At 50.7% G+C, this 21251-nt stretch overlaps 1 protein-coding gene across 1 annotated transcript in view; it reads right to left on the bottom strand.

The window, feature by feature from the left end:
* Window positions 1-1140: 1140 nt before the first annotated feature.
* The window catches only part of PLBD2 (phospholipase B domain containing 2), a 26233-nt gene continuing 6122 nt past the window's right edge, over window positions 1141-21251 (bottom strand). The window contains exons 2-12 of the mRNA XM_003789954.3: window positions 18329-18422; window positions 13953-14111; window positions 12402-12502; window positions 11971-12185; window positions 8918-9015; window positions 5706-5866; window positions 4983-5078; window positions 4641-4712; window positions 3858-4010; window positions 3119-3281; window positions 1141-2929 (exon numbers count right to left, since the gene is read on the bottom strand). Coding sequence (XP_003790002.1) covers window positions 2762-2929; window positions 3119-3281; window positions 3858-4010; window positions 4641-4712; window positions 4983-5078; window positions 5706-5866; window positions 8918-9015; window positions 11971-12185; window positions 12402-12502; window positions 13953-14111; window positions 18329-18422 — 1480 coding nt within the window. The 3' untranslated portion in view covers window positions 1141-2761. The remainder of the gene's footprint in view (window positions 2930-3118; window positions 3282-3857; window positions 4011-4640; window positions 4713-4982; window positions 5079-5705; window positions 5867-8917; window positions 9016-11970; window positions 12186-12401; window positions 12503-13952; window positions 14112-18328; window positions 18423-21251) is intronic.

Raw genomic sequence — 21251 nt, forward strand, 5'->3', positions numbered from 1 at the left:
TTTCTAGGATGCTTTGGAGGGGACCCCAAGTTCAAAGTGAAGTTTAAGAACTTCAGGCCCCTACCCCCCTATAAATGCCAGGGCTGCAAAGTTTCAAAAACAGAGTGGGAAACCCATCCCAAAGCCACTCGGAGGCAGGCCGATCTGCGTCCCACTCAGGAGGGGCAGCACATGCACCTTAAGAACCTGGGGTCAGTGACATGAGGGAGGGCTGGTAGAGACAGAGAATCAAGTCACCCCCAGAACCCCAGATTGCTTCCGGAGGGGAGGAACTGTGAGGCTGAAATAGTTCAGGAACATCTGTTGGGAATAGGATTGCTTCTGGTTTCCACTGTCCCCACCTGAGCCAAGCATGAAACCCCCCAAAGGGGCAAGGCACACAGACACCCCTGCCTGCTAGGGAGGTGCCGCAGCACTGGAGGTTGGGGCAGACTAGTGGCCAGAGCCTTGGCCTTTAGGGGAGTGCAGACCCACAGATGGGCCTGCAGCTGCCACCTCAAAGCTAACGATTGTGGGAAACTCCCAGCACCCAGAGGCCAAGTGCAGCTGCCCCCGTAATGTGGGTCGGCTGAAGCCCCAGTGTGGGCAAAACTGCACGAACCTCCCACACTCTGCTCAGTGTCAGCCTGGCTTCATTGACCAATCCCACCTCCCAAGACACTGAAAGAGAGGCCAGAAACCTTCTAGGGAATAACTAGAACAACTGAACACTGAACTAAAGTGACCCCAGGCAAGTTCCACCACCCTGAGCCTCCGCTTGCTCTTCTGTCAAATCCACAGGACAGTACACCACAGATGTGGTCCCTGTTCCACCTGCACTGTCACAAGATGGGGCAGGAGGGCTGGGCCCAGGTCTGGAGACTTCAGGCACATCACCATTCCCTCCCCACACCAGCTTCCTTCTGTGAAAAACACAAGTGAAGATCCCAGCCTCTCCCTCCTAACAGGGCTGTCACCAGAACACTGAGACATGGGGCATGAAAATGCTCTCTAGGGAGTTGGGAAATGCACTGGCAGGAAGTTAAGTTTTTAGAACCACAAGTTGTCAGTTCCCAGATGGCAGGGGCTGTGAAGATACAGCGAGGAGAAAACGCAAATCCAACCCTGGCCTCCAACTGTGCTTAATTTTCTCCACAGCACTTATCAGCACGTTATAGCTGCACGTTTATTTATTTTGTTTGCTTTCTCCCCAAGGCGAACTTCTGGGGAGAACGGAGTCTTTGTACCTTTTCTTACAAGGTACCCTGGGGCCTCCTAACAGCACCTGGTATGAACTAGGAGCTCAGTCAGTATGTGTCGAGGAACGAATGATAGTGTGTGAGGCCCCACAGGGGCTGCAACACACTCCCCAGGGAAATGCTGTTCATCATTACCCCATTGTACAGAAGAAGCAATCAAGGCTCAGAGACATTGAGTCCACAGCTAGTAAGATGTGGAGACATGACTCAAACCCAGTGCTTTCCACTCCCCAAAAGTACACAGGACTGGGAGAGTATGCATGAGAGCAGGCAGAAAGGGAGTCTGTTTGTGTGGGTCCACCTCCCAGTACCATACAGGAGGGTGGTGATGGTTAACAGAGCCCCAGAGGAGGACCCAGAACACCTGGATGGATGGAGAGCTGGACAGATGAATGGATACGGATGGATGGACGAAAAATGAATAGATAGGTAGATGTAGATGGACGAGTGGAGGTGTGTAGATGGAGGAATGGGTGCGTAGATGGATGGATGGGTGGACAAATAGGTGGATGGACAGAAGTTAGGTGGGTGGATGGATGGATGGATGAGTGATAAATGAGTGAACAGGTGCATGGATGGATGTTGGATGAGTAGAGAGGTGGATGCATGGAAGATAGGTGGACAGGTGGATATAGATGGGTGGGAGGCTGTACAGATGGACAGTGGGGAAGTGGGCTGGCAGGTGAGTGAATGGATAGGACAGACAGAAGCTGTACATGGTGCAGAACCCAAACCTGAGAGGAGGAAAGGTGCCGCCCCCACCTTCCCCACTGCCCCAAGAAGCACAGCACAGGGGCCACAGCCTCTCTTCTTTAATGGTGGCCTATGGTTTGTGTCCCCATGCAGGGGAGCTGAAGCTCGGGACAGGCCCAGGCTGGAGTGGGGTGGGGGCACAAGGCAGGAACGTGGGGGCTGACATTCTCACCTGCCCTAGAGAGAGGACACTCACGACCCTCCAGCCACATGTGGCCAGAGACTTTGGTTTTGGTTTGTTTTCAAGTTTCTGTCCTCCAGGAAACTGCCCAGAGAGGGAGACGAGGGGGCTGCTTCCTGGAGGAGCAGAGGGGCTAGGAGGAGCAACACTGAACAGAGATGATGCCCAGGACCTGGGGCTGAAACCTCACCAGTCCCACTGCCACCAGTGAGAACCAGGCTGGGAGGCAGCGACTGGAACAGCCCCTCCTGCCCACAGAAGGGTCTCAGAGCCTAATGCCAGGCTCCTCCCAAGCTCTGAAGGGAGCAAAACAGAGATAGAAGCAGCAGAGAGACAGAAACCCAGGGAGGCAGAGGAGCCAGGTGCCGCTTGTCCACTTCAAGGGACAGGGAGAGCCAGTCAGAGCTGGTCAGGCCCCCTGCCCTGCCCTTCAGGAGACGACCCAGAGAATGATCCTGGCAGATCCTGTCCCAGCTCAGTGCACAACAGGGGCCAAACCCCCTTCTCAGGGGTGGGGCAGAGGTCGGGCTGGCAGCAGGTGGTCCCCCGAGGATCAGCAGGGGTGAAGGCAGCAGAGTGGGCTGGAGCCTCAGTCCCACCACACCTCTATCGGCAAGAACTTCCAGAGGTCGGGGTGGCCCATGTGTAAAAGGCTGCTGAAGGGCGAAGTGCTCCACTGGAAGGGGGGCACCTGGTCCCACGTGGGGCCGCTGACCGCCAGTAAGCTCAGAGCCTTGGCCAAAGACATGCTGGTCACCTGCGGGCCGGAGCAGAGCAAAGGCTGAGCCTGGGCCCTGGGCCCCCACCAGCCTTCACCCCAGAGCCCAGTTCTGAACCTGGTCCCAAACCAGACCATCACCTTGACTTTGACCCCAATCATAGCCCAGCTTTGACTCAGCCTTCCCGGCCCCTCCACCCCATCCTTCTCCCTGGGGTGGGGGAGCACCTTCACATCGATGCCCCCATGGGAGCGCTGGCACAGGGCTGAGAAAGGGTAGGAGCCGTTGGCCGGGTTGAGGTCGGAGCGGGCTGAGATGGCATTCTCCCCATTGGGCTGAGGGTCACAGGCCTGGCACAGTGACAGGGGGTCGTGGAGGAAATCATTGTACCTGGATAGGGAGGAAGAAGAAACAACTGCCACACTGGGAAAGGGAGGCTAAAGATGGGGCCAATGCCTCATGGTGGCAGCCCCAAGCCACAGCCGCAGGTCTTCGACTTGCCCAGCCCCTCCTGTCACTAGCTGTCAATTGTGCCAGCTCCTTTGCCTGGGTCATCACCCCTAGCCTAGTTAGCCACTTATCACTCAACTCTCTGCTCCGATACCCCTTCCTTCCTCAGGGAAGCTTCTATGCCCCCCACCCAAACCAGGTGAGGCGCCCACGTGCCCCTTGCTGTGTTTCCTGAGTATCTACACTGGTGTGTACTCGTGGTGGGTTTCTGCACCTCCCAGAGGCAGGATGCTCCCCAGGACAGTGGAGCACAGCTTTTGTGCCTGTCGCCCCAGCACCAAGCACAGAGCCCAGCACAGGTGGTTGTGTGACAGATGTTCAGGGCCCTCCCACTCCCTGCTGACCCCCCAGGGCTGACTGTGAAGTCTGAGCAGGTTGGTACAGTGAAGTGCACAGATACAGTTCTGCATGACTCTCGGCTCATCCTCCACCAGCTGCCACCCAGCCATCACCTACCTCATCAGCTGGATCATGGAGTCTGTGTCGTGCACCAGCGACTGGTTCCGCCGGAAGATCTGGGCCCGGGGGCTCCCGTCATAAGAAAACCAGTCCCCATACTCAGCCACCAGGTCCTGCAGTCCACTGGCATTGAACACAGTCTCAAAGGACCTGCCGGGGACAAGAACCATCACACACAATGGCCTCATCCTGCTGTTGCCACACTGTCACCAAGAACTAAGACAGTCAGGAGAACAGGAGTTCTCAGGAGTCCCTGAGTGCAGCCACCACCCTGTTGTGGGTGCAGGAACTGGGAAGTCACACAAATTCTAACCTAAGCCACACAACTATACCACAACACTCTCAGGGTTTTCCAGGCCAGAGGAGGGGGCAGGATGGGGTTTCTGTGCTCTGTGGGTTTAATAATATCACTGAGGGGGCTCGGCGCCCGTAGCACAGTGGTTACAGCGCCAGCCACATACACCGAGGGTGGCGGGTTCATATCCAGCCCAGGCCAGCTAAACAATTGCAACAAAAAAATAGCCAGGCACTGTGGTGGGTGCCTATAGTCCCAGCTACTTGGGAGGCTGAGGCAAGAGAATCGCTTAAGCCTGAGAGTTTCAAGTTGCTGTGAGCTGTGACGTCACCGTACTCTACCAACATAGGGCAACACAGTGAGACTCTGTCTCAAAAAAAATAATAAAAAATAAAAAACAGTATCACCTGGGAAGGAACCTTCACCCACACATAGAGTTGAACAAGGGGTGAGGCTGACAGGGATGGGAGAGAGAGGGCACATACGGTATGTTGTAGCTGGCCCAGTAGGTCTTCTGGTAGAGTTCCGCGGTCTTGTCTGCCACCACCACCAGACCCCTGGCACCCAGAAGAAATGAGGCAGAGGTGGTCAGAAAAGGAGCTACCGTGAGCACTGCCCTGTGCAAGATCCCCTGATGGCTCGCCATTGCCTGAGGTATTAATAATGTCCTGAACCTTCAGCTCCAGCCAGGCACGGCTTTCCCTCCTAGACGCTCTTTCCTTAGATTCCTTCTTCCATTCCCACATGGCCCCAGCCCGGCCCCAGGCCTTTGCCTAGATGGTTCCTTCTGCCCAGAGCACCCTGCCCCTCTTTCCCAGGGTACTCACGGGATCTGCTCCAGGACGGTAAGCACCTTGCTCCCTGGGCTGGGCCCGCCGGGAATAAATGCCTTGTAGTCCACAATCATCCACTGGTTGTTGTACCTGGCATGCCCAAGGAACCAGGACTGAACAGAGCTGGATACACTACCCGAGCCTCCCTCGGCCCCCACGGCCCCACACAGCCCCACAGGGGCAGAGGGTTGGGGGTATTCAGCCATTCAACTGTCACCCTGACATTGCATCTTGGCCAGGTACCTGCAAACTCCTCTCTCATAATGCTGCTGGCCTATTCCAGAATATGCTATGGAACCCTGGTGCTTATCAGGACAAAGGTCAGTTCCTCTGACAGACATTCTAAGACCCTGCACCCAAATGTCTCTGGCTCACAGGCACTGCCACCCACCCACAGCCCCCACCCCAGTATGTGCAGAGCCCTGGAGTTCCAACTTCTTTTCCTGTCCCACTTCCAAGGAGCCCCCTTCCTGGGCTGAGCAGCATGCACTAGAGGCACAAATCTTTTTGCTCCTAGAGGTCCAGTTTCCTCATATATAAAATGAGGGAGGGGACGTGAGGACTCCTTCCAACTCTGGTGAAGATCCACGAGAGGGCTCTGCAGAGGGTATGGGGGCTGTGACCCTAGTGGTGCCACACTGGGTCCACATTGAGTCCCCTAGGACCTGAGTGTTAAGGGGAAGGTTGGTCTATTGCAGGGGGCAGGAGCCCACTCACGTGCCACTGTTGAACCTCTTGAAGACGTCTGCCCAGGTGGCCCCGTCCAAGGCCAGACGGTTGGCCACGACATTGCGCACCCACTCTAATACACAGCCCCTGGGCTGCACATACTTCCACAGGACCGGGTTCTTGTTGCCAATGGTGGTTTCCAGAGTTACCTGTGTGAGTCAAGGGGTTACTGCACAACCTGGGCACACTGTCACCAAGTGGCAGCGCTGCATCAGGCTTCTAAGTTGATTAGTGAACAGTTTTTTTAAAACTCATATCCCAGTTTAGGTCCATGTTCCTCACTGGTTCCCTGGATCAGCACTGAGGAATTTAGGATCGAGCCTCCACCCAGCTCTGCCCAGGGACCAGCCCCTGAGGCAGCCGTAAGTTGTACAAGTTGGCCAACAGTTTCCCTAGAAAGACAGAATCCCACCCCAGTCCTTCCCTATGCTTCTGTAGACAGTCAGGTAGCTTCATGCTGTCCGCTTGGCAGACACTGCGGCCAGGGGCCTGAGAGACTCTGCGACAGGAGGAAGAGGCCTCATCCTGTCTCCTCTAGTCTTGGAGCAGATGAGACCCCCACTGTTGCCTACAATTCCTCCTGCCCCTTCTCCATCTCCTCCTACGTCCCTTGTCTATCTTCAGCATACTCTATAAACAAAGCCTTGCTTGTTAAAAACAACAAAACTCATGTCAACAGCCAAGACAACTTTGTGGAACTTTGTTTTCTCTAGTCCATATTAGGAATATAGAGGTTCTAAATATAAAATTCTCCAATATTCTGAATCTCTGTGCCTCCAGAAATGCTAACATGCTTTTCCATGATGTACACTGATCCCTACACCTGGTGGAGAATCAGTAGTCTGATTTTAAAAGATGTGCACCAGGGCTAGGCACAGTGGCTCACACCTGTAATCCCAGCATTCTGGGAGGCCAAGGTAGGAGCATCCCTTGAGCTCAGAAGTTCAAGACCAGCCTGAACAAGAGCAAGACGCCATCTCTACTAAACATAGAAAAAATAACCAGGCCTTGTGGTGGGTGCCTGTAGTCCCGGCTACTTAGGAGGCTGAGCAGGAGGATAGCTTGAGCCCAGGAGTTTGAGGTTTCTATGAGCTATTATACCATGGCACTCTACCCAGGGCACAGAGTAAGACTCTGTCTCAAAAAAAAAAAAAAAAAAGTGTTCACTAGGCACAGTTAGCTTCAAATAACAATGCCAGCCATCCTTACCCACGTAACCAGTCAGGTTTTCCTAGTGTAGGAAGAGTTTGCACAAACACAATCTCAATTAGCTTTTATAACCCTCCTGGGAAAAACATAGCACAAATACTGATGTCCCTTCCAACTGACAGGGAAACTGAGATGGGAAGAAGTCAAAAACTTGCCAGAGGTCATAGCTGCTATGTGGAAAGGGGCAAGATTCGATCCCAAACTTCCAACTCTTAAATCAGTGTTTGTTCCCCGCTCTGTGGCAGGATGTTTATTATCCTGTTTCCTCCTTTTTTATACAAAGCAGCTGAAAACAGCTAAGAGAGAGCAGCATGCATAAGTGTGATTTTTTTTTTTTTAAAGAGGACACTTAGAAAGCAAGCCTTTCAGTAATCATGCCCAGGTTCGAACAGTTTCTTCTACTTCCTGTACCTTGTATCTAAATCAGCTTCTCTTCACATCAAAGCCATTGGCAGGATCAGACCAGCACAGCCTCAAAAGCCTCCAGGGACTCAAGTCTCTAACCTGGGGCAGGACTCAGGGAGTCTATAAACTTGGGTGGAAAAAAAGTCACATCTTTATTTGCACTAACATCAAACTGAAATTGAGCATTTCCTTCCTCCGCTAACATCTTACACTACATGGCATTAGCAGTACCGGAGACTGTCACTAATAGAAACCACAGGGCTGTGTGTATTTCAAAATATCATTTATGCTTCTTTCCGCTTCCAAATTATGGTAGTTACCACATTCGCTGCCACTATACAATGTGTTAATAAAGCAGCACATATACTTTTGAAGTTTATTTATATCATTATTATGATAATCACATTTCAATGTAACTGGTTTCTTGTATAATCCTACGTATTTCAGCTTATGCATTTACAAACTCTGTTCTGAGAAGGGGGTCACTCGTCTCCCAGGCTGCCAAAGGGGTCCGTGGCACCTTAGGGACCTGGATGGAAGAGATGTTTCCTGCCCTGACCCTTTCCAGGTAACCGGATGAAACTCCAACTGCCTCTCCCTTTCCCCACTCAGGCCACAGTGCGCGGGTCCTTCACCCACTGCCTGACCCTCTCACGTCTCGTTCCATACTTAGAAAAAAATGGCCAGCACTTTGGGCAGATCACTTGAGGCCAGTTGAAGACCAGCTTGGGCAACATAGCAAGTACCCCATTTCTACAAAAACAATACAAATTAGCTGGGTATGGTGGCACATGCCTACTACAGTCTGATCATCTTGGGAGGCTGAAGCAGAAGGACTGCTTGAGCCCTGGAATTTGAGATTGCAGTGAGCTAGGATCACCCCACTGCACTCCAGCCTGGGTAACAGAGTGAGAACCTGTCTTAAAGAAAGGAAGGAAAAAGTGATAGTACAGACAAGAAGAGTCCCTTCCCTCCGAGACCCCCAGGGAGCTGGCCTTCTCTCCCAAGGGTATTTTTTAAAGTGATGTTTTTCTCCCTTGCAGCGTTGCCCTGGAGATCACGGGGCTCGCTGCCTTGGCTATGGGTGCCAGGAACAGATTTCTAAAGGAGCTTGGACCCCAGCCAGGAAAAACGATAAAGACAACATATCGTAAACAACCTCTATTCAGAAAACCTGGCCAGGTCAGCGGATTCTGGGGAAAGCAGGATGGAAGGCAGAGAGAAGGGAGATTTATCCTGAATACATAAAAACAAAATGAGGCCACTGAGGTCAAGAATGTCCCCAAAGGTCCCCAGATCAGTGATACTATGCAGAGTCCCAGGACAGCCATAGGTTTTAGAGGCCCCATTTGGGAACTGGGAATCTGCATTTCAGCAGAACTTTGTGGTGGTCCAAGTCCCAGGGCAGGGGAAGGATGAGCCTGGGCCCAGGATGGCAGATGAAAACAGCATCCACCGTTTTTCTCCACTATGCCTCCAGCTCCTGCCCAGCACCCAGCACCAGACTACCGCCTAGTTGCTGCTGGTCCAGTGGGGCTGGGAGAGAAACAGCTCCAGGGACAGAGGAGACAGGAGAGGGGACTCACCAGCCTGCTGCCCAGGATGTAGAAGTCATCGCCGGAGAAGATGGTGCCTGGGTAGGACGAGAAGACCACCTTGTTGCCGGGAACCAAGGGGTTGTCTTCTGTGGGAGGAGAGTGAGTCCAGGGTGAGGATCAGACAGGTCCCATGAGGCCCCTAAGCCCCACCCAGCAAGACGTGGGTTTCCAGATGGGGAAAGGCAGGCCTCAGGGGAAGCCCCCAATCAAACCTGTCATTTAGCAAATGAGCTCATTTGACATCTCAATGTGTGTGTGTTAAAATAAAACCTGGTACACTTAGGGAGGCTGAGGTAGGAGGACTGCTTGAGGCCAAGAGTTCAAAATTAGCTTAGATAACATAGCAGGACCTTCTTTTTAAATAAATGAATAAGTAGATTAAAAACAGATGAATAAAGATAAATAGATGCATGGATAAATAGGAATTCTCTATACATCTATATGCATCTGTTCAATGTATCTATAAACCTAAAACTTTTCTCAAAACTAAAGCCTATTAATTTTATTTTATTTTGGCTCGGCGCCTATAGCTCAACCGGCTAAGGCGCCAGCCACGTACACCTAAGGTGGCGGTTCGAATCCCCAGCCCGGACCTGCCAAACAACAATGATGGCTGCAACCAAAAAACAGCCGGGCGTTGTGGCGGGCGCCTGTGGTCCCAGCTACTTGGGAGGAGGAGGCAGGAGACTCGCTTGAGCCCAGGAGTTGGAGGTTGCTATGAGCTGTGATGCCATGGCACTGTACCCAGGGGGACAGCTTGAGGCTCTGTCTCAAAAAAAAAAAAAAAAAAAAAATTTTATTTTATTTTATTTTTATTGCTGCCCTTTCTTTTATTTCACTTTGCTGCCCTTGGTAAAGTGCCGTGGTGTCATAGCTCACAGCAAATTCAAACTCTTGGGCTTAAGTGATTCTCTTGCCCTAGTCTCCTGAGTAGCTGGGACTATATTGGGCCCACCTCCATGTCCAGCTATTTTTAGAGATGAGGTCTCACTCTGGCTCAGGCTGGTCTCGAACTCATTCAGGCAATCCACCTGCCTCAGCCTCCCAGAATGCTAGGATTACAGGAGTGAACCACCACACCTGGTCTATTAATTTTATTAAAATGTATATATGTATACACACACACACATATAAACGCATCCAAGACAAGGTAGATTGGCTCACACCTATAGTTGCAGCTACACAGGAGGCTAAAGTGGGAGGATCACTTGAGTCCAGGAGTTTGAGACCAGCCTGGGCAATATAGCGAGGTGCAATCTCTAAAAAAAAATAAATAAATGCACTCAAAAAGTCTAGATGGATCCAAACCAACATGGCAATAGGATCTAGGGAGATGTGCTTCTCCATCCATGTGGCTGGAATCTGTTGCAGTGAGAATATACTTCTGTGTTACTCATGTAATAAAGATAAATTAAATGAAAGAGAAAATGGAGGTACAGTTTTTAAAAGCCTAGAAGAAAATATAACTGAACATTTGCAGACATTTTCTCTTGCAAGCTGTAGAGTAGCCGAGCGATTCTCGTTGTGTGCGTGTGCGCATTTTGGTGGATTTCCCAGTGTTCTGTAATATACATGTATGACTTATATTTTGAATGGATATATGGCAATGAGAATGAGAGATTTACAACTACACACAGTACCAGGGGTTAATCCCACAGCCATGTGGAATGGAAGAAGCCAGACACCAATGAGCACATCCCGTTCTGACTCCATTCATTTAACAAATTCAAAAACAGGCAAACTTCGTCTACACTGTGAGAAATAAGGACAGAGGTTACACTGAGGTGGGGGCAATGCTCGGGAAGGGAACACGAGAGAAGCTTTTCAGGCTGGGGATGTTCCATTTCTCTCTCCAGCTGGACTATACATACAAGAGTTGGCTGAGCAAAAAATTTAAGTTGTACATGTATGATGTGTACACTTTCCCAGGTAACTGTCAATTTTGAATTTACTTAAATGAATGGACATTACCTGTCATGTGTAAATTATATACCCTGATGGTTTGTACCCTTATATTAATCTGAAATTTTTAAAAAATGAAAAAATAATAAATACATAAATAAATGGCCACTAAGCTGTTACCAGACCACCATGGCAGTGGTTCCATGTACACATTCCCTGTGCAGAAACTGAAATGTCTCTCTAGGGGCAGATTTAAGTCCGAGAATTGCTGGATCAGTGGAGTGACAGTTTTGAATTTTTGTAGGTACCGGCTGGGCTCCTCTTAAAAGTGGTCGTGCCAACTTGCCCTCCAAGAGTAGTGAATAAGGCTGTATGCGTCTACACCTCCTCACCACCTCCTGGCATCATCGATGCTTACATCTGGCCAAGAAGGAGGCACTCAGTCACCTATCTGGCAGTGGTACCCCTCGGATAGATGCTGGGGCCGGGAATGGGGTGCAGCTCCCTAAGGGGATTGGCAAAGGTTTCACATGCGACAGAAGAACGCATTTTTGCCTTCCTAGAGCAGTTGGTTGATTGCGAAAATGGCTATAATTCTTCCTGTGCCTGTATCCACCCATGCCACGTGCACTGTGACTTGGCAGCTCCTCCCATCACATGGTGGGGTCTGCTCCCCTACCTCTTGAATCTGGGCTGGCCACTTGACTTACTGTGCATAACAGAATGCTGTGCCAGTTTCAACCAGGCCTCAAGAGGCCTTCTGCACCCCCCTGCACAGACGCCATATGAACAAGACTGGGCTTGCCTGCTAGAGATGAAAGACCAGGCACGTGAATGAGACCTGCTGGCACACTGTAGATGCATCAGGGAGCCCAGCCAAGATCAGCCTATCCTGGCCCTGAACAGCAAACCACCCAGCAGGAGCAAAAAATAAATGCTTGTTTTAGAGGTTGTTGTGATTGGTTATGTAGCACTAGCTAACTGATATACTTTATAAAATAAAAACTTGAAAAAGAAATAAATATGCTAAAAACAAATGAACCTTGGAAGGGCCCTATAGGGACCTCTGTATGTAAGGGGTGAGGGATGCAGCACTCCAGGACTCCATCTCCACCTGTGTGTCCCCCACACCTGCCTACCCTGGGGACCTTCCCGGAACTGGAACCAGTACTTCTTGATGATGCGCAGCATTTGCTGGTAGCTGCTCCAGGTGTTGTGGGCGACCAGGAGGTCACTCTGGCCAGGCAGCAGCTTGATGAGGGCAGAGCAGGAGCCTGATCCCAGGGAAGCCTTGGTCTTTGTCTTATTCAGGGCTGGCTCCAGGTCTTCCAGGTCCCCAGAGATCTGCAGCAGGCTGAGGAGGGCCAGGGTAATGAAGGATTACTGTGCCTGCTATGGGTGCCATTACATACCCATTTTATAGAGGAGAAGGCTGAGGCTCAAAGACTAGCTGACTTGTCCAAGGCCGTGTAACCAGGAAGTGGCAAAGCTGGCACTGGACCCCAGGTCTTCCTACTATGAAGTGTGTGGCCCTTTCCCCCACCCTGTCCACTCTGAGGATGGCACTTACAGGAACCCCAAGGGTTTGATGGTAAATTTCCCAGGTGGGAAATTCACACGGCCTTCGTAGCTATCCTCCAGGCCTTTCAGCTGCAGGAGGGTCAGCCGCACCTATGGGAGGGAGCAGGGGCAGAGGGAGGGTCAGGCCTCTACCCCAGGCTCAGGCCTTCTCCTTCAATGGGACAGGTTCTGGTCTGGGGGCTCAGACAGAGCAAGAGACCCACAGGGGCACTCCACAGGCTCCAGCCAGACCTGATGCCACCAACCACCACTCACCCCTCTGTCCTGAACACTTTCCTGCTTTCAATAAGTTAACTCTATATCCTCATCCTACATGGACCCCAAACCGCCCCCACTTGAGAGCCTACTTCAAAGGCCATCTCCTCCAGGGAGCTTCCCAGCTTGGCCTGGCCCCTTACCAACTGCTTCTTATTCTGACTTTAGTTCCTGGCTCAGGAACCTGCCTCAGGCATCTGCCTTCTCCCCACTGTCACTGCTTTGTCTCAACACCTTGTACCCACAGAGCATCAGCTCTGGGTCCTTCACAAGGCTTTGGCCTGTGCTGGGCACATACGGGGCACTTAGTAAATATCTGCAAGAAGATAAACAGGTGGGCGGATGGAGAGACAAGAAGGACAGACAGATGGATGGGTCGGTGCCGGGTTAAATATGCAGGAGAAGGAAGGGATAGAGAAGCTATCGCCTACACGAATGGGAGGGAGGAACAGGTGTCCAGCTGCAGGCATGGGATGGATAAACAGACAAGATGGATTCATTCCTTTATCTATAAATACTGAACAGGTTTTCTTTGTAAAGCACCTACTATGTACCAGACTGGGGACAACACAGTGAACAAAGCAGACATGGTCCTTGCCTTTTCCTCCTGGGGCTCAGAGTTGAGTTGAAAAGATAAGACCCTGAATTCCTCCCTAGAGTTTCTCCTTTCAATGCTACCAAGAAATGCAGGGATAGGACGCTGAGGTGAGGGATGTGGAGAGTCAGCCAGGGAACGGGGAAGAGGAGTGTTCCTGGCAGCAGGAGCAGGTGTGCAAAGGAGGTGAGTCATCTCACGCAAGGCACCGGAAGGTCAGGGAGGCAGGAGAAGAGAGAGCGAGGGGTACGTGGAGATGAAGCCAGGGAGGGAGAGGTAGATGGAGGTGCTGAGGCCACAGGGAGGAGGATGGGCTTCATCCTGGGAGCACTAAGTAGCCCTGAGAAGATTTAAGACAGGGAGAGACAGAGCAGATGTGATGGAGCAACAAACAGACATGAGGTGCCCAGACAACTGGGGGGAGCTGGGGAATGAAGACAATGGGGGCAGGCAGACAGCTGTACGGGCAGGTCAATGGACAGACAGGTGGAGACTGGAAAGAAGGACAACTGGCAGGTTAGCTAGGAGGGACAGAGGTAATAATGGATACAGGGCAAGCTGTGCAGCTAGACAGGCTGCAGGGCTGGCCAGGAGCACAGGAGACAGGACTCCTGGCCCACTGGAGGCCTAGCCATTTGGTGGTAACCTGACCTCCCCACTGGCCCTGTGGAGTATAGCAGCCGGACCCACCTGGTGCCAGTAGGTGGAGTCCGCGTTCCGCTCCATCTCTTCCTCCATCCATGCCAGGTTGGCCTCCAGGAAGCTCTTGAGCTTCTCGCAGTAGCCAACCTCATACTCGAAGGGGCCGCAGTAGTTCACCACTGTGTTCATCCAGTGCATGTAGATGAGCTGCAGGGAGGGCAGGTGGGCAGGGCAGGGGAAGGGGACTGCTGCCCTCTGCCCCGAAAGAGCGCACCTAGGCCTTGAAAGAGCGGAGGGCTTCTCTCTCCCCACCAGAACCCCGTGCCTAAGTCTCCTTTCTCTGAAAACCTCCAGCATGCAAAGCCTGAATGTCCTAGACTGCGGCCCTCTGTCTCTAGGTACCCCAATCTGTGCTGTCAGTCAGTCAATCAACAAATTTCTTTTCTTTTTTTTTGTTTTTGAGACAGAGTCTCACTATGTTGCCCTGGGTAGAGTGCCATAGTGTCATAGCTCACAGCAACCTCAAACTCTTGGGCTTAAGCGATTCTCCTGCCTCAACCTCCCAGGTAGCTGGGACTATAGGCATCTGCCACAACGCCTGGCTATTTTTTGTTGCAGTCGTCATTGTTGTTTAGCTGGACTGGGCGGGTTTTGAACCCGCCAGCCTTGGTGTATGTTGCTGGCACCATAACCACTGTGCTATGGGCACCAAGTCAATTTTTTTTTTTTCAGACAGAGTCCTACTATGTCACCTTGGGTAAAGTACCATGGAGTCACAGCTCACAGCAACCTCAGACTCCAGGCTCAAGCGATTCTCTTGCCTCAGCCTCCCAAGTAGCTGGGACTGCAGGCACCCACAACAATGCCCAGCTATTTTTAGAGATGAGATCTCACTCTGGCTCAGGCTGGTCTCAAATCTGTGAGCTCAAGTGATCCCCCCACCTCAGCCTCCCAGAGGGCTGGGATTACAGGCGTGAGCCACTGCGTCTGGCCCAAGCATCTATTATTTTCTGTTCTGAGAACTGAGGACAGTTCCACCCAGATCTCAAGAGGCCTTCAGCACTTCTGGCCCAGATGTCATGTGAATAAGCCTGGGCTCACCTGCTGGGGATGAAAGAGTACGTAGGGCATTTGTCCCCAGGAAGCCAGTCTGAGACACATGAACTCGGCTGTCCTAGGCCAGCCGGCCTGACCCAGCTGATCTTCCTGTGCACTGCAGAAGCACCCGTGAGCCCAGCCAAGATCAGCCTGCCTGGCCCAGAACAGCAAACCACCTGGCTGACACTCCAGTAGGAGAAGAGCTGGCTGATCCCTTTGCTGTATGGAGGAGTAGCCAGAAGCCTGTAGCTGGTGTTATGGAGCACCCTTTTATGGTAAAGTGTGACATGTTCAAACCTTACTACGACTCTGTAAGGAAGGTATAATAATTATCATCCCTACCTCATATCACGGAGTTGAGGAAACCAAGGCATAGGTCAGTGGATAATTTTCCTGAGGTCACCCAGGTAGTGAATCAAAGAGCCAAGAACCCGTATAAAAATGTGGATATAATTACCCAAAGCACTGACCTCACTGGGCAAAGATTGGGGGTAACTTCTGGCCACACCCCCTATCCCACTGCAGTTATTCCCAAGCTGCATGGGTTACCCAGGATCAACAGCTCAGTGACCCCTGCTCTACTGCCATCTTGCCAGAACACATCCAAATTCTACTTGTCCCTCAAGCTCTTCCTCCATGCAGCCTTCTGTGACCTCCACAGTGTCTGCCCAGTGCCTATCATATCCCAGTCTCTGGGCGGGCTCATGGGACACAGTGGGAGTAGGGAGGATAAGACACCATCACTGCCCACAAGAAGCCCACAGGGGGAGATGCCAGAGCAAACCAGTTAGGAGAAGAGACTTGGGTTGGACAAAGCCTCCTCTGCTGAGAAGCTGTTTGACCTTGGGTAGGTGACTTCACTTCTCTAGGCCTGAGTCTGTTCATCTGTCCAGGTGAGGTGGTTACAATTCCCTCAGGGGGCTGCTGTAGGGGCTCAAGGAGACAACTGGGCCAGGCATGGGGGCTTGGGACTCCTTACACAGCAGCTATTCCTGGCCTTGCCTCAGTGTCCCCCAGTAGGGAGTGAACCCCTGGGGAGATCAGTTGAGTCTCATTACCCACTGAGCACCCAAACAGCCTTAGCCCAGCACCTAAATACTTCCCTAGACACCAAGGGTCCCAGGAGGCCATCCAAAACCACAGCTGGCTGTCAGAGGGGCAGTGTGAGTTTTATAACAAGGTATCCTGCTGGATGCTGCCCTCCGTGACGTTCTTCTGTCTTTTTGTTGTTGTTGTTTTGTTTTGGTGCTCTATGGTCCTCCACTGTACACCCTGACCTAATTACCCAGCTATCTGCTGGGGGCATTGTATGTGCTCCTACTTAGTGGCTGCTGTGAACACCTTATGCATGTCTCTGGGTCACCTCCAGGGTACACACCCAAGCAGTGGGGCCATGAGTCCTAGGGCACGTGCAAGTTCAACTCTACAAGTTAAAGCCACCTCCCTCCACAGCATAGGAGATGGCCGTCATCCATAGCCTCCCTTCTGATACTGTCTGACTTCTTAAACGGATAATTATCACTTTAATAAAACTCAAAATCAAGTAAAACAAAATTGTGATGTTCAGAGATTCATCGCACGTAGCAAAGCCAGTTTAACAAAAGTAAAGGAGTGCATACAACTCCCGTGTCCATCCACTGAAGACCAGAAAAACAAAATGTGCTGTGTCCGTACAACAGAATATTATCCAGCAACGAAAAGGAATTAGGTGCTGACACGCGCCACGACGTGGATAAATTGTGAAAACATGCTAAGTGGAGAAAAGCTAGTCGTAAAAGGGCATACCGCGTACGATTCCGTTTACGTGAAATATCAGAATAGGCCAATCCAGAGAGACAGGGGCTGGTGGAAGGGGAACAGGGAGGGACTGCTAATAAATCTGGGGTTTCCTTCTGGGGTGACAAAAATGTTTTGGAATTAGAGGCGATGGTTGCACAACTTTACGAATATACTAAAAACCGCTGAATTGTACGTTTTTAATTTTATTGAATGTGACTTACATATCTCAATAAAAATGAATGAATGAAAGGAGATGATAGCTATCACATTTAGGGTGGTGGGTGCCTCTGGGGGACAGAGGAACCAAGGGGTTGTGGGTGTTAAATGGTATTGGTAACATTCCAGATTTTAGTTAGGGTACTCACTTTATTATTATGCTTCATAACTCAGAATATGCTATGTGGTATTATATTCTAAGTATTCAAGTAGTACCCAGTATAATTTTTTTTTCTTTTTTTACAGATAGAGTCTCACTTTATTGCCCTCAGTAGAGTGCCGTGGCATCACACAGCTCACAGCAACCTCCAACTCCTGGGCTTAGGCGATTCTCTTGCCTCAGCCTCCCAAGTAGCTGGGACTATAGGCACCTGCTGCAACGCCCAGCTATTTTTTTTTTTTTTTTTGAGCAGAGGCTCAAGCTGTTGCCCTGGGTAGAGTGCCATGGCATCACAGCTCACAGCAACCTCCAACTCCTGGGCTCAAGCTATTCTCCTACCTCCACCTCCCAAGTAGCTGGGACTACAGGCACCTACCACAATGCCCTGCTATTTTTTTGTTGCAGCCTTCATTGTTGTTTGGTGGGCCCAGGCTGGATTCGAACCCGCCAGCTCAGATGTATGTGGCTGGCGCCTTAGCCGCTTGAGCCACAGGTGCGAAGCCCCGGCTATTTTTTTGTTATTGTTATTGCAGTTTGGCTGGGGCCGGGTTTGAACCCGCCACCCTCAGTATATAGCTCCAGTGCCCTACCCACTAAGCCACAGGTGCTACCCTCACAGGGAGTTTCTTATGCAAATAGCCCAAAGCCTGGATCTGGGCCATTATGAACAAGAATGAAGATGGTATATTTTATTTTGTGATTTCTCCCACAGCTAGGCTTTATACACAACTGTTATTTCAGATTCTTTTTTTTTTTTTTTCGAGACAGAGTGTCATTACGTCGCCCTCAGTAGAGTGCCATGGCGTCACAGCTAACAGCAACTTCAAACTCTTGGGCTCAAGATTCTCTTGCCTCAGCCTCCCAAGTAGCTGGGACTACAGGCACTTGCCACAACGCCCAGCTATTTTTTTGTTGCAGTTTGGCGGGGCTGGGTTCAAACCTGCCACCCTCAGTATATGGGGCCGGTGCCCTACCTACTGAGCCACAGGCACCGCCCTAATATAATTTTTTTAAAGAATGCATGTGACCTTTTTTCTCTCCAGCTAGACGGAGGATAGAGGGCATGGGTGGGAGGACTTACTCTGTTGATAACTCAAAACCCCAAAAGCACCCTGGGGACACCTGGGAGTAGGGCAGGCTGGAAGCCCTAGGATCCCACCTTGGCCCTTACCTCCTCAGACACGGCAGCCTCCACCACACCGGCTGCGTAGGCCTGCAGGCTGTCATTGTAGCTGCCATTGGTGCCCAACTCCAGAAAGGCCCACCTGGATGGGGGAAAGAGGGGACAATCAGTCAGTGACAGGGGCCCCAAGTAGACACATAGCTATCTCCACTATTGACATGGTAGTCAACAGCTACTCATGTGTCTATCTGTCTGTCTGTCTTTGTATACTACCTGGGCTAAATCCCTTAAAGAGGAACTGCTGGGTCAAAGGACACGTGCATTTTAAATTTTAACAGAGATTGACAAATAGCCCCTCCAAAAAAGCTTACCCCCTCTACATTCTCTCTCAAGAATTCTCACACACGGATGGTGCCTGTGGCTCAGTGGATAGGGCGCCAGCCCCATTTACCCAGAGTTCAAACCAAGCCCTGGCCAAACTGCAACAAAAAATAGCCGGTGTGGCAGGTGCCTGTGGTCCCAGCTACTCGGGAGGCTGAGGCAGGAGAATCGCCTAAGCCCGGGAGTTGGAGGTTGCTGTTAGCTGTGACGCCATGGCACTCTACCAAGGGCAATAAAGTGAGACTCTGTCTCTACAAAAAAAAAAAAAAAGAATTCTCACCCACAAGAATACCAGCTAACATCAATCAAGGGCCTCCACTGGGCTAGGTAATGCTCTAGTCACTTTCATGTCTGCTAACTCATCAAACCCTCATGAGAATCCCACAATCCTATGAGGTAGACAGTGTTATTATCCCTCTTGTATGGAAAAGGAGGAAATTAAAACACAGAGTTACATCCCTCCTGTGGTGGACTGCCACTCCCACCCCCACATTCATGTCCTGTGCTGTGTGACTCTGCAATTCTTTCACCAACGGCCAAGCATCCTCCCTTCCCTCCCCCATGATTTGGGCTCGGTCATGCTCTGACCGATGGATGTGGGTAGAAGTGAGAGTAAGCCAGTTACAAGATCAGCCTTTGGGAGGCCTTCTGTGTTTCTCCCTGGCCTTTTGTGCCTCCACCATTGCCATGCAAGGAACATGCCCCGACCAGCCCACTCCTGGCAGGAATTTGAGAGCCACACAGGGCAGATCAGGTTGCAGCGGGATGCAGAGCTGCCCAGCCAGCCTACAGGTCCATGAGGATCAATGCTGCTGGTTTAATCCACTGGGTTTGGGGCTGATATATATCCAGGTCACCTGAAGACCTTGTCAGGAGCTAGCCTCCAATCAGGAAGGCTGCCATGGGGTCAGAGAGTGCATTTTCTAAGTAGCCACCAGGTAATGCCACTGCTGTCAGTCCTAGAACTTTACAGGGTACAGTCTGCCTTGCTCTCCCCAATAAGTAAATGCCAGTTTGCCCACTCCCTCACTTACAGTGAGTCCTAGCAAACTGTTTCATCTTCACCAAGGTGACAGTTGAAAAACTATGCATCGTGTTGTTTTAATGAGCTGTGAATCTTTAATTAGTTTAGTTACTTTTTGTTTCTTATTTTTATCAGGCACTTATAGTTCATATCCTTCACCTATTTTTTTGCTCTTCAGTTTTTAAACAAATCTTTTCTCACTGGCTGCTGAAATTCTACATGATGAATGATTCAAAAACCTCATAAGGAAAACAAACAAACAAACAAACCTCATGAGGGCAAAGAAGAGGGCAGAGAAACAGATGACACAGCAAGGTAACTACTAGGATGAGAAAAGGAATAAAGTGCCACGGGGGGTGGGGGGGGAGGCCTTAGTAGGTGTGCTGCTGCTGTTACTTGACTAAAATCAATGAAGCCTTCACAGAAGAGGTGACAACTATGCTGGGTTTTGAAGTTTACATAGGAGCTTTCTAGGTGGACAGAAGAGAGAACGTAAAAGAAGGAAGCCTGAGTCCTGAATGTCCCAAAGCGAAGACCACTGGGGCCAGCAGGATGGAGCTGTGGGGATCTGTGGTGAAGCTCTGCTATGGGAGATGATGACGGCCCCCAGGCACTGTGCTAAGCATGTCACATGTTTACTTATCTCTCTGAATTCCTCCAAATACCCTATGATAGAGGTTTTAGTCTCCCTCCTTTACAGATATGGGAATTGAGGCTCAGATAAGTGAAGTCACTTGTCTGAGGTCACACACAAAGGGAGTAGCAGAGCTAAGACTAATATTATGGAGTACACGCTCTCAGCCTCTAATTTAACTCAGTTTTGTATTTTTACGGGGAGAGAGCATAGTTCTTATCGGATAAAGGCGAGAGCCATGAACTTCAAACTAATGACTCAAAAATGATCATAGATAAGGACAGAAAAACATAAGCAAAAGGAATGAAGATTCCAAATTTCAAGCACAGTGGAGGACAAAGGGAGTGTGGACTTGTGGGTAGCTCAGACTTGGTTTGAACTCCCAGGTATAAGCCTTTGTTGGCTGTGTACCTTTGGGTAAATTACCTAATCTCTTTGGGACTCAGCTTCCTACTCTGGTAATGGGCACAGTGACTCCCATTTTAGAGGTTTGCTAGGACAAGGGCCAGGAGATAACATACATTATACACTCACTAAATATTTGTCTCATCAAGAATCTGAGCGAGGGCTAGGGGAGGTGGCTCATGCATGTAATCCTAGCATTCTGGTAGGCCGAGGTGGGTGGATTGCCTGAGACCACCCTGAGCCAAGAGCGAGACCTTGTCTCTAAAAATAGTTGGGCGTTGGGGCAGGTACCTGCAGTACCAGCTACTTAGGAAGCTGAGACAAGACAATTGCTCCAGCCTAAGAGTTTGAGGTTGCTGAGAGCTATGATGCCCACAGCACTCTACTGAGGCTGACGAAGTAACACTGTCTTAAAAAAAAAAATCTGGCTCGGCACCTATAGCTCAACCAGCTAAGGCGCCAGCCACGTACACCTAAGGTGGTGGGTTCGAATCCCCAGCCCGGACCCGCCAAACAACAATGACGGC

This window comes from Otolemur garnettii, unplaced genomic scaffold (assembly GCF_000181295.1).
Source record: "Otolemur garnettii isolate 467f Iridium unplaced genomic scaffold, OtoGar3 scaffold00038, whole genome shotgun sequence".
NCBI lineage: Eukaryota > Metazoa > Chordata > Mammalia > Primates > Galagidae > Otolemur > Otolemur garnettii.